Source organism: Eschrichtius robustus, chromosome X (genome assembly GCF_028021215.1).
Source record: "Eschrichtius robustus isolate mEscRob2 chromosome X, mEscRob2.pri, whole genome shotgun sequence".
Lineage (NCBI taxonomy): Eukaryota > Metazoa > Chordata > Mammalia > Artiodactyla > Eschrichtiidae > Eschrichtius > Eschrichtius robustus.
Window position 1 is genome coordinate 21,796,859 of NC_090845.1, and position 13,790 is coordinate 21,810,648.

General features: G+C 43.5%; 1 protein-coding gene across 2 annotated transcripts in view; it reads right to left on the reverse strand.

The window, feature by feature from the left end:
* PCYT1B (phosphate cytidylyltransferase 1B, choline) overlaps nt 1–11,568 on the reverse strand; it is a 139,668-nt gene extending 128,100 nt beyond the window's left edge. For both annotated transcript variants that reach the window (XM_068533627.1, XM_068533629.1), the window contains exon 1: nt 11,317–11,568. In XM_068533627.1, coding sequence (XP_068389728.1) covers nt 11,317–11,433 — 117 coding nt within the window. In that variant the 5' untranslated portion in view covers nt 11,434–11,568. The remainder of the gene's footprint in view (nt 1–11,316) is intronic.
* Between the last annotated feature and the right edge of the window lie 2,222 nt (nt 11,569–13,790).

Consider the following 13,790-nt stretch of genomic DNA (forward strand, 5'->3'; position numbering starts at 1 on the left):
AGCCATAAAAAGGAATGAAATTGGGTCATTTGTAGAGACATGGTTGGATCTAGAGACTGTCATACATAGTGAAGTAAGTCAGAAAGAGAAAAACAAATATCGTATATTAACGCATATATGTGGAACCTAGAAAAATGGCACAGATGAACTGGTTTGCAGGGCAGAAATAGAGACACAGATGTAGAGAACAAATGTATGGACACCAAGGGGGGAAAGTGGCGGGGGGCATGGTGGTGGTGGGATGAACTGGGAGATTGGGATTGACATATATACACTAAGATGTATAAAATAGATAACTAATAAGAACCTGCTGTATAAAAAATAAAATAAAATTTAAAAATTAAAAAAAAAGAATAACATACATACAGAAACGTGCACATATCCTAAGTGTGCGACTTAGTGGACTTCCACAAGCTGAACACGTATAGCATCCAGATCAAGTAACCAACCACTGCCAGCATCCATCCTGTGTTCCTTCCACTATCCTGACTTCTAACATCATAGGTTAGTTTGCCTACTTTTAAAATATTTAATAGAAATGGAATGGTGTAGTGTATATTCTTTCATATCTGGCTTCTTTCAGTCAATATTATGTTTGTGAAATTCATCCCTATTTTTGCAGGTGGTTGTAGATTCTTCATTCTCATTGCTGGGTAGCATAACATTGTGTGACTATACTACGATTTATTTATTCTACTTCTGCTGGGCATTTGGGTAGTTTCCACTTTGGGGTTATTATGAATAATGCCGCTAAGAACATCTTAATACTAGTCTTTGGTGGTCGTATGTACAACCTTCCTAGGAGTAGAAGTGCTGGGTCAAATATATTTATTTTGAATTTCTAAATTTACTACAAAGAGCTTAGACATCTGATCTGTTTCCACTCGTAGTGCCAAAGTGCCAAAGCATGTGCCAAATGTAACATGGCAGAGCTAAATACAGCACTTCTCAAAGTGCATCCAAACACATCTTGTTTCTGAATCACCTGGGAGCTTGAGCAGGTGGTTCTCGGCTCATTTATGTGGGAGAACTGTGTGTAGTGGCAACAGGAGGCTTTAGAAGTCAGACAAACTGAATTTTAAAGCCCAGCTTTATGAGTTAGTGTTTGATCTTTGGGGAATTACTTAATGCTTGGTTTTCTTATTTATAAGATGGGGAATAGTCATTCTTATTTTACAGGTCTGCAGCCTGGCTAACCAAGATAACCCACATAAAGCAGCCGGCACAGCGCCTAACACAGTATGCACCATAAATAGTTGTTCCATTCCCTCATTTGCCGATGGAGGAAAATAAGTGAGTGAGACCTCTGGCCCCGAAGTCACTATAGAACAATGACCTTATAGCTAAACCATCTGGAGGTACAACAGAATTTAGTATTATGTGACTTCGCCTACAATCTCAGGCCCACTAGAGATGAAGCACAGAAGCCCATGAGTACCAGCAGCAAGCTTTTGACAACATTTGGTTGCCAATGGGCCATACACACCATTCATGATGCTTCTATTAACCTATTATTATTGTTGTTGTTGTTCTTTTTCTTAAATGCCAGTTTAAATAGCCCTCAGCATCCTTTTACACTGACATCAGGTTCAGTGTGCATGAATTACTGAGTGGAAAACAAAAATCGCCAAGTCAAAAACTTTGGCAGGGATGAGAAGATGATATGAAAATGAATCCACAGGCTAGCCCTGTACATTATTACACAGGCGCACACTACCAGGGTTTGCTGCTTTATTTTCGAATCACTGTGTTTTCAAGTGTGTCTTCAAGACTGTTGAGTGCTAAACTGTCTCTTTGTCCCCGAGCAGGGTCAGCTTCCCCAGCCTCCCACACAACCTGGTTCATGCTGGGATAAAGAGGAAGGTAGGAATGTTAAAACAATAATGCTATGGTCTGAGGCCAGCAACAGGTAATCAGATCCTAGCAAGGCAGAGGCTGTTACCTGGGAAATTATTGGAAGAAAATAGGCCTATTTTGCAATGACTTAGTTTGTTCTACCTTCCTTGCTTTCTCCTTTTCGTCGTGCCTCCAGTGATCAGATGGAATAAATCTTTCTACATTTATTTCACTAAGGATCACTGAGAAGCTTTGTATGGGCACCGGCAAAAGATGCAGGAGTCGCAGGACTATGGCCTGACCCACTGTTGGTCTTGAAGCCCAAATATGATTCTTAGATGGGCAGCATCGGTTAAAGAAGGCCCCTGGAGTTCAACGCCATACTGCTATACCTCAAAGAGGACCCAGTATGGGTTTTTTTTACATCTTTATTGGAGTATAACTGCTTTACAATGTTGTGCTAGTTTCTGCTGTGCAACAAAGTGAATGAGCTGTACATATACATATATCCCCATATCTCCTCCCTCTTGCATCTCCCTCCCACCCTCCCTATCCCACCCCTCTAGGTGGTCACAAAGCACCGAGCTGATCTCCCTGTGCTATGCGGCTGCTTCCCACTAGCTATCTACTTTACATTTGGTAGTGTATATATGTCCATGCCACTCTCTCGCTTCCTCCCAGCTTACCCTTCCCCCTCCCCGTGTCCTCAAGTCTATTCTCTAGGTCTGTGTCTTTATCCCTGCCCTGCCCCTAGGTTCTTCAGAACCACTTTTTTTTAGATTCCATATATATGTGTTAGCATACTGTATTTGTCTTTCTCTTTCTGACTTACTTCACTCTGTATGACAGACTCTAGGTCCATCCACCTCATTACAAATAACTCAATTTCATTTCTTTTTATGGCTGAGTAATATTCCATTGTATATATGTGCCACATCTTCTTTATCCATTCTTCTGTCAATGGACACTTTGGTTGCTTCCATGTCCTGGCTATTGTAAGTAGAGCTGCAATGAACATTGTGGTGCATGTCTCTTTTGGAATTATGGTTTTCTCAGGGTATATGCCCAGTAGTGGGATTGCTGGGTCATATGGTAGTTGTTAGTTTTTTAAGGAACCTCCATACTCTTCTCCATAGTGGTTGTATCAATTTGCACTCCCACCAACAGTGCAGGAGGGTTCACTTTTCTCCACACCCTCTCCAGCACTTACTGTTTCTAGATTTTTTGATGATGGTCATTCTGACTGGTGTGAGGTGATACCTCATTGTAGTTTTGATTTGCATTTCTCTAATGATTAGTGATGTTGAGCACCTTTTCATGTGGAAAACCCAGTATTTTGAACTTCAGTATTATTAAGTAGATAAATTAGGAGGCTATTGTTCACATTAAAAAGAGATTCAACACAGGTTTCTTTGAACAATGACTAGAATATTCAACACATGATTCAGAATACATCCAATCTTTCTGAAGAAGCATCTGAAGAATAAAGCGGAAGACAGCAAAAGTGGTTCGTACGACATTAATATAAAGTTCCAAAGTATTTTGTGAACATTTGTTATGCACATTTTGCCAGTGTGTCTTGCCATAAGATCATTCAACCTGTTTTTACTCTAAATGGATAAAACAAAGGGAGGTGAGGAGTGGGGTAGCCCTGATTTTTTTTTTTAATTTTTTTTAAAATTAACTAATTTATTTATTTATTTATGGCTGTGTTGGGTCTTTGTTTCTGTGCGAGGGCTTTCCCTAGTTGTAGCAAGCGGGGGCCACTCTTCATCGCGGTGTGCGGGCCTCTCACTATCGTGGCCTCTCTTGTTGTGGAGCACAGGCTCCAGACGCGCAGGCTCAGTAATTGTGGCTCACAGGCCCAGTTGCTCCGTGGCATGTGGGATCTTCCCAGACCAGGGCTCGAACCCGTGTCCCCTGCATTGGCAGGCGGATTCTTAACCACTGCGCCACCAGGGAAGTCCCCAGCCCTGATTTTTGATATGAGCATCAGGTCAAACAGAGAACACTGTGGTGAACCACGTTCCATGGCTATGGAAGCTAGAATCACGGTCTTGGAACTGGAAAAGTCTTGAAACTGGAACCATAGTGGGTCACAGAATTGAGGTCCAGAGAGGAGAAGTGATTTGCTGAAGCCCACACGATAATTAATTCAATGGCAAAACTGATGTTGGAATGAGATTGTGGGTTCCAGCAAGCTGAGAGTAAGCTGCAGCCTACTTGACTTGCCAGCATCCAGCCCTTTCGCTGTAGGTCAGTCCGGTTCCCCCTGGGGCTACAGATCTGGATCTGCCTTGATTTGGGGGTTGGTATGGAGCCCCAAAGGCCATAAAGGAACAGATCCATTTCTGCTCATCAATACCACATCTCTCATGAGGAATCACTCAGCCTTTCCACCTTCCCCTACTGCCCCTGCCCCAGCCTGGAGGCCTGTGGAGAGGAAATACCTTGGGGTTGGACCTGACTTCCCAGGTTGTCCCATAATTACACTCTGCACCTACCAGAACCAAGTCACTATGACTTTGCCTCCACCTTCACAGAGAAAACAGAGGCTATCAGATAAGGGAGGCTTTCGACTTTCTATACCCTTCCCCTTATAACCCAAAACATCCTTACCAGCTTCTTTACCAAGACAGTGGGAGAGGTATCTCTTTATCAACGTGAAGCCAATTCTTCCTCTTGTGCACTGGATCCCAACATCTCCAGTCTAAGGGTCATTCCCTTCATCAATTTTCCCCATCATTTTCACATTCTCCCACTGGCTCTTTCCCATTCATATTTAACTGCAAGTTGGTACCATCTTAAAAGAATGAGCCAACCAGAAGCTTTGACATCCTGGATGATGGAAGGAAAGAAGGCTGGAGGGAAGTATGGAAGTAAAAAAAAAGAAGAGGAGAGAAAAGCTAGCTTCTCTCAATCTTAAACCCTGATTTATCCACCTTTGGGTCCTATACACTCTATATGCTTCTCCTCTCATTCAAGCTTCTACTTCCCCACCTCCTAAATGCTCTTCAACCTATCTGGTCTCTGTTTTCACCATTTCACTGAAACATCATGATTGACCTCTTCTTCCTAAATCCAAAGGAGACTTTCCCTTATTATCTCATGTGATCTCTCTGCTGCACTGGGTTCTATCGGATATTCCCTCCACAGAATTACCCTGCCCTTGGTACCCCTGATCTCCCAGATATTTGAGATGTCTGTCCTCTTTTCATGATCCTTCCTCTATTGGCTCTTTAAATGGTGTTCCTCAGGGTTACAGCCTGGAAAGATTCTGGGATAAAGTAGATTAATTTAACCAGATTTCATGTAGAGACAGACAGATACAAGGAGGCTTCTAATAGCTTTAATTACAGCTCTTCGATTTTACTCCTTTTAAGAACCTGATAGGATGGCTCAGGGTCAGTTATTTTCTAGAATTACCCCGTAGTAGGATTATCCTGAGGCACTCTTGCTAGTTAACCATTTCCATCCACTTCTTCCATCAGTCCAGAAACTGACTAATTTCGCTCCCATCAATTTCACTACCTCGATTCCACTTCCATCTCCTCCATGCTGATGTCTCCCAGATCAACATCTCCAGCTCAGAATTCTCTTCTGAGTTCCAAAACCAAACATTAACTAGACACCTTCAAATGGACGTCCCCATGGTATCCCCAACATTAACTCTCACAAACTGCTATTCCCGGATGCTCCCACCTCAGGGGTGGCACCCACTCACTGCAGCCAGAAAACTGAGTCGTCCTGATACTGCCCGCCCTCAGGCTCAGTTACAAGTCCTGGTGCATTTACCTCCTTTAAAGTCTCCCACATCCATCCAGTACTCTCCTTCTCCACTACCCCACCCCTAACTTCAAACTTATTAATTCTCACGTAGATTACTAAAAACACAGAATAGGAGAGCAGAGAAAGTGAGTGTAAAATATGAAGTAAAGGAAGGTGATTTTTTTTTTTAGTTCTGAGTAAATACATGCACGTGTGTGCTATGCAACATGAAATGTATTTATCACTGTGGCTTCTCAGAGCTCATCCTCCACAGGCCTGGGCAGGTGTCTGAGCTCCCTCTAAAGCCACATGTGGCTAGTGAGCACTTGAAATTGGCTAGTCTGAACTGAGATGTGTTGTAAGTGTAATAGACACACCAGATTTCAGACTTGGTATGAAGAATATAAAATACCTCATTAATCATTTTTATATTGATTACATTTGTAATGATAATATTTGAGATACATCAGATTAAATTAAATATATTATTGAAAATAATTTCACCTTTTAGAAGAACGTTTTAAATTGTGGCTACTAGAAAAATTTAAATTACATTGTATTTCCACTGGACAGCGTTACTGTAGCAGCTGGAGTGTGCCACTCACAGTTGAGGGCTTAAGATCCCCTCAGAAATAGACTGATCCTTTCCATATCCAAAAATGTTTTGGGATCGGCAAGCTGCATCTTTTCTTCAAATGCAGGGACTTGTCTTAACTTGGGGATCAGGATAATGGAGTACTCCCTGCTGTGATGTACTTTTTTTTTTTTTTGGCTGTGCCAGGTCTTAGTTGCGGGATCTTTCACTTGTAGCATGCGGACTCCTACTTGCGGCATGCTTGATGAATGTGGGATCTAGTTCCCCGACCAGGGATCGAACCCAGGCCCCCTGCATTGGGAGCGTGGAGTCTTACCCAGTGGACCACCAGGGAAGTCCCCCTGCTGTGAGGTACTTCTGCTCAATGGATAAAATATAGCTTAAATGCTGTAGAAAGCCCAATATATTAAAGCCAAACTTATAAAAAAAAAAAAGTTCTCTTAAGGGATTTCAGCATCCTGGCATGCTTCCACCTACCAAACTACTGCCTCCTGTTAAATGAAAACGATATTCAAGGGCAGGGGCTCTGGATTATTTCTTTTATTTCTCTCCACAGCACCTGGTGCCTTGCTGTGTGTGGAAGTTTCTGAGCAGCTGGCTAATTGTGGATCGTTGGTCAGGGGCTGAGGTTCCTCTCAGTTACCTTCTAAAGCCCTGCGTCACTGAATACTTTAAATCCCCCTCACTGCCTGAATGAGGACACACCCTTTCCATTTCTGGATGCTCAAATGCCAAAATAAAACAAAGAACAGAACTGTCTTCTTATATTTGATTTATATTAATATCCTCCATAAGGAGTTCAGCATTAAGCAAATTGGGGAAGGAGGGTTGGAGCGATAGTGAAAGAATAAACTGAAAAGAATGGGAGAAACTAATTCATTGATCCCATGTTCAATATGCCCGACTATTACCAATCTGCAAGAAATGGATGTTGCATTTGGAACAAGACCAGCAGGAAGATGTCTAATAATAACCTTGGACAGAATTCCAGTCGACCACAGTAAATGCCCAAGGAAGCTCATGGTTGTTTATTTTCACTGACGTAGCACAGTAAGTATCTCGCTTTTAAAATGTATGCTGTCTGAGTAGCTAAATAGATGGCGAGGCTAGTAAAGGAAGCCAAGGATGTCTCTGGAAACCTGGTCATCTTTCTGAGCACTAGCGGGTGAGTGCCCTACCTCCCGATGAACATAATGCACCTTCTGCAAGACAGCAGTCTCTTGGCACTGCTCCACTTTGAAGTAAAGTCCAAAATGAACTCCTGCTAACGTGGCAGATCGAACCAGCCCTTTTTCATTTCCAAGGCTCTATCATAAAACCTAGGTAATTTTCTATTTCTTTTCTAATTTCTTTATCAGTGTTATTTAATTCTATTTACTCTTTCTTATATTTTCTTCCAACAAAAAAAAAGGCAGGTGGAAAACCTACAGGTATACCTTCCAGAAAAGTTCCCCCTTGAACATGATTCCATTGTATCTTCAATATCCTTATCAATTTGCTACTTACAAGGGTCTAAAGTATAGATTGCTTTAAAGTCCTGTGTATTTAGGTATGCCAGCTTCCCACTCCCTTTCCTTAAAGGGCTATGCCAGGCTCTGTATTAGACACCAGGGATACGGTGAGGACAAGACAGGTTTCTACTCAACATCCCGCTGGCAAACGTGGACTCGCTGTCAAGGAGTTCGCCGCTCTCTCCTTTCTGCCCCCACTGCACCTGGGAACACACCCCTTCACAGGCTGTGTCCTTCTCAACCTGTATGAAAGCAATCTGTTTGTGTGCCAGTCTCTTCTAGAATCTCTGGATCACAAAGTACCACAGGGCTCAGAGCTCAGCACGTAGTAGGTACTCAATCACTGTGGGCAGAGCTAACCCGGATCACAAATAAACAGCCTTCACTGTAAATAATATATAGACAAATGCATGTAGACAGGGACACTTGTACACACCTTCTCAAGTGCCAGGCTAAATCAAGAGCATGGTTCATTTAAAAAGGGCATTTTACACGATTGCTGAGATTTAAATAAAATTCGTATTTACAGAGGGTGACATTCAGTGACATAAAGTCACATTCTGGGACTTGCAGTAAAGCTTTATGGCCCTTTATTTACCCAGAAATGTCCTTTTCCGTATCTCTAGGTAAAGTTAGAGTGAGTTTGGGGAACCAGTGTGTGCCTCGGCTAATACAATCACAACCACTCTGGTAAATGCTACTTTTTTTTAAGATAATGTTTTGTTATTGTGTCCTGTTTCCTCTAAACTTTATGAACCCAAGTTTGGTAACACGTGGGGGAAGGAGCCTGTCCTCTGGAGGGGAATCTCTCAAGTCTTCCATGCACTTTCCAAAGTTAGTTAAACAACACAGCAGCCATGCTCTGAGGGACCCACGATTGACTTGGGGCAATATGTTTGGGTACTGGGAGAAACAGAATTTATATAATTTGAAATATGAAGATATTAGCAAAGTTAAAGATCAACAGAAACTACTAAAAAACATAAAAAGAAATCCTAATTTAATATTTTCACTTGCCACTCTCTTCATCAACAAACTATGTTACTAGGTAGTTAATATGTGCCTTCATTATTAAGTGTAAATCTAAATTTAGAATATAACCCCACAATGACCCAATTTTGCTGATAAGAGAAAAGGTGCTTCAAAAAACTTAGTAGTGGTTTATAAATTGGTTGCAGCCCCTATTTAAACAGAGCCAATTTTCAATAGACGACAGTAATGATGAACAACATGGGAAATTTTTATCAAAGGTAGATCAAAGCAATCACTTTAACAGTTCAAATTCTGTACATCCTTCACACACTCCCACACACACACACACGCATTTTAAGCCAGAACTGCCAAAAAGATGGAAAAAGAATGTATCTCACTTAAAGGTGTGTTGCAGGAGAAAGGTCTTCCACTTTGCAGGTATAGAGCTCTGTGTTCAAATCCCAGCTCTACAGCCCTTCAAAGCAATGTGGCTTTGGAGAAGTCGCTTACCCTCTCTGAACCTCAGTTTCCTCATTTCTAAACTGGCAGGGAGGTGGAGGTGTAACACTGCCAGCTTTGTATGGTTCTTGGGAGTTAACCTCCAGGGTGAGCTGTCACAAGTGAAAGTAGAAAGTACTTGAACTTTCTTCCTTCCCTTGATTTCCTCTGCCCACCCTCTCAGGCAGAAGCAACCAAGGAGCAGAATAGCTAAAAGGCAAAAAGGGAAGGAAAAGAAGTAGGCACGAGAGACTGAAATGATACACAAACAGGAACCGGATGCCCCCCTCTCCCCTGCCCTTGACCTGTCAGGAAGGTGTGTGACGCAAATCTGAACATTGAGTTTAACTTTAAAAAATATATTCTGGGTGATGGACTTCCCTGGTGGCGCAGTGGTTAAGAATCTGCCTGCCAATGCAAGGGACACGGGTTCAAATCCTGGTCCGGGAAGATTCCACATGCTGCGGAGCAACTAAGTCTGTGCGCCACAACTACTGAGCCTGCACTCTAGAGCCGGCGAGCCACAACTACTGAGCCTGCGTGCCACAACTAATGAATCCTGCATGCCTAGAGCCCCTCTTCTTCAACAAGAGAAGCACCCGCTTGCCGCAACTAGAGAAAGCCTGTGTGCAGAAACGAAGACCCAATGCAGCCAAAAATAAATAAATAAAATTTTAAAAATATATATATATATATATTCTGGGTGATCTCATAACAAGCTTTTAGTGGTCAGTTTGTTGTTGTTGTTGCTGTTTTGCAGTGCTTAACCAAGAGTTGTTTAGTGGCTCAAAGGAATCCCTTGGTAACAAACTTATGGGGATGGTTTGTATCCCATCAGAAACAGGTACTACATTGTGTATGTTGTTCAGCAAGTGGCTTAAGCGCTGGGGAGCAGTTAATATCAAACTTCCCTAAGAAAATATATCTTTAAAAATAGAAACACAGTGAACAAAAGCCCTAGGTGCTCTAATGTAACTTTCTTGGTTTTCATGTTTTACGAAATTGTCCTAAGTCTCCCTTTGAACCCTCATTAACCCTTATGAAGAAATAACAGTTACATGATGGACTGGCCTTGAAATCTGTGAGCCCTCATTTTGGGAGTTCACAAAAAATGCTACATCACAAAATCCTTTTTTAAAAAAACCTCTTCCCAGGGTCAAACTCCACAGCCAATCAAAATATTGCACCTTTTAACTCGAGGGAAATCGCTACAGAGAGAGAAGCTCTAACTAGTATGTTGCTTGGATTTGAGGGTCCAAAGAGAGGTCTCCCCAAGTTCCCGAAGACTTCAGGCCACAGAAAATCCACCACCCATTTGGTGTTTTTGATTCCTTGAGGATACACGTTGAGGTGTTTGAGAACCACCTTCCACATTTACTTAAGGAATCATGACCAGTGGTGGAGAAGCTGATGAAATTTGGGATACCAGTAACTGAGATGCAAGGAAGCTCTGAGTGCCCCGTTTCCACACTTTCATTATGAAAGGCATGCAGCCCCTTTCCAAGTAAATGTAGCTGCTCCAGGTTCCCACTACCTGAAGAGAAACCCTCACAGCACGCTCCGGAAATGTTTACAATTCATTTAAGATGCACATTATTTCTAAACACATCACTGAGGGACCCTTTTACTTATTTATTTTGAAATTTTCAAACGAATGGGGAAGTTTGGCTTCCATGTCGTTTTCATTTTTCCAAAACTGACATTAGGCACCAAAATTAGTTGAGGACAGAATCATTCCTTACCTAAAATTTAGAACTTAACAACGGACTCGTCTCAAGCTTTGTGAAGAGAATGCCATTTTAAAATTGTACCATAGGATCTGTATCTTTAGATGAGAATACACCTAAAAGAAAAAAGCCCATCCCCTCCTCCCAAGGCACAAAAACACAGCATAGCCCAAGCAGCCCGTTTCCTACCCAGCCAATACAATAATGCTTTGTAAGCTAAGAGCAGCGCTCGGTATAGAAGCTAAGTATAAACAGCTGAGAAGGATTAGGCGGTAGCTCTATTCTCATTTACATGAAAATCCTCTAAGCATCGCTTTCCTCGCTGGCTGCGGGCGTATAAAAGAGCTCCTCGCTGAAACTCTTTTGTGCCATAGCCACGCATACATTTGCATCCTTTGTCTTTACTTACCAGTCGAGGCTGTGGGCATGTGTGCTCGATTTCCTCCATGGTTTCTGAGGGAGGCTCATTGGAAAGGGATTTTGGGATACCTGTTTCTGACTCAGCATCAGTGGTAAGTACTGGCATGGCCAGTGAATGCTGCCTCCAGTTCTACACCCTCTGAGAGTCTCCTCCTAGGCAGAGAATGTTTTCTTTGTCACGTATTTTTCTCTCCCCCACCCATCCCCCTTCTTCGTCCCTTCTGTCTTCCCAGGGGGAAGTAAAGAGGTTATCCTCCACCCCCACCACTTTCCTTCTCCAAAAACCCAAGAGGCAAGGCCTCAGTTTATCACTATAACAACCAGACGGCACAGGAGCTGCGGGTGCTGGATACAGTACCTCATTTGCATGGAGCGCGCTGGTTGGCTACTGTCATAATAGTACCACTCCGCCGGGGAGCGGCCGGGCCCCATTGGCTGGCGGACCGTGCCCTGGGGGCCCGAACTTGCTGCTTTTGTTTCTCCTGTTTAATTCAGTTGCAAAGGTCCATTCTGGTCTAGGGACCCCGGCTGCACTTCCCAGATAAGAAAAAACCGCGGGGCTTCCCTGGTGGCGCAGTGGTTGAGAATCTGCCTGCCAGTGCAGGGGACACGGGTTCGAGCCCTGGTCTGGGAGGATCCCACATGCCGCGGAGCGACTGGGCCCGTGAGCCACAACTACTGAGCCTGCGCGTCTGGAGCCCGTGCTCCACAACAGGAGAGGCCGCGATAGTGAGAGGCCCGCGCACCGCGATGAAGAGTGGCCCCCACTTGTCGCAGCTGGAGAGAGCCCTCGCACAGAAACGAGGACCCGACACAGCCATAAATAAATAAAAATAAATAAATAAAAAATTTAAAAGATAACTTCTCAAAGATGCCTTATTATTGTATTCATAGTTTAAAAAAAAAAAAAAGAAAAAAAAAAGAAAAAACCGCGTCCTGACGTGCCCAGGACGCCTCGAGACAGAACATAGCAGACCTCCACTAAAAAAGACCTAGTCCCTGACATGTTTGCTGTGCTGTAGTCAGAATTTTGCCAAATAGGAGTCACCCTGAAGACAAAGCCACTTTTGAGCCCAAACTCCCTGTGCCCACAATTGCCACCTGGCCTCGGAGGGCCTCTCACTGCATTCATTGAGGGCACCTGAGTGTTCACCCCCTTGACTGCAACAAGAGCAGCGGCAGATCCTCTGAGGCCTGGTGTAGCCCTGGCGCTTACCCCTGGGGCTGCCCTGAGAGGGACTTCGAAGGAGGTAGATTGTCTTCGAAAACCTGCCTCCCACACCTCTGACTGCCCTCCCAATTACCTCCTCCCTCGGCCACTCCTCCTCCCCCCCAGCTATTCTGAGTTTCCTCAATGAGGTCTTGCTGTTGTCTGCACTTCCATACACTGTTCCTTACGCTGGTCTATTATTCCTGTGCTCCCATTTCCTAAGCACCCTGCTCTCAGCCACATGCTCATGGCAATCACAGAAACACCACAGATGGGGAATTAAAGATGATGTGCCTTAATGTCTAAATCGTCCGAGAATAACCACCATTTATAAGAGGGCGTTCTGGAGACACACACCCAAAGAAAAGAACTCACAAAGGTATTCGTTCCAGTGAGATATCACACTTTAAATAACATTAATAAAAATCACAGCTTGGGAATTCCCTGGCAGTCCATAGTTAGGACTCCACGCTCTCACTGCCGAGGGTCTGGGTTCCATCCCTGGTAGGGGAACTAAAATCCCACAAGCTGCGCAGCTTGGCCAAAAAAAAAAAAAAAAAATCATGGTAATTGCTAGCATTTATTAAGCACAGGCACAGTGCTAGGTACTTTACCTAGATATTGTTTAATCTTCATAACAACCCAAAGAGGTCAATCTTATCATTATCCCCATTTACAGGTGAGAAAATTGAAATTTACAGTAATTGCTCAGGGCCTCAAACTCATAAGCAGTGGAGCTGGGATTGGAGGGATGCGGGCTTGGCGGGGCGGGGGGGATGCAGCAGGTGTAGTGACAGAAAAAAACATCTAGGTAGAAATCCTCTTAAGACAAGTCCCTGGGCTTCTATATCTTTCATTTTAATCTATAGCAGTGGTTTTCATCCAAGTATGCTCCAGGACCAGCCACACCAACATCAGCGTCACCGGAGAACTTGTTGGAAATGTAAATTATTCATCCCTCAAGACCTGGCTCAGTAGGTCTGGGATAGGGCTGGAATTTGCATTTCTTTTTTTTTTTTTAATAAATTTACTTATTTATTTATTTTTGGCCGTACATGATCCGTTGGAAAGCACCTTACCCCCTAATCCCCACCGTGTTCTGGGCCACCGAGCTACCAGCTTGGTTCCTAATTGGTCCTCTAATTCCCTCTCTAGAATGGGACGCTCACCTGTTCCTATTTAGCAGCGTCCTGATGGCTAGTGGGGTCCTTGCAAACCCCTCTTGCCCAAGAGCCTAGACTGTGCCCTTATCC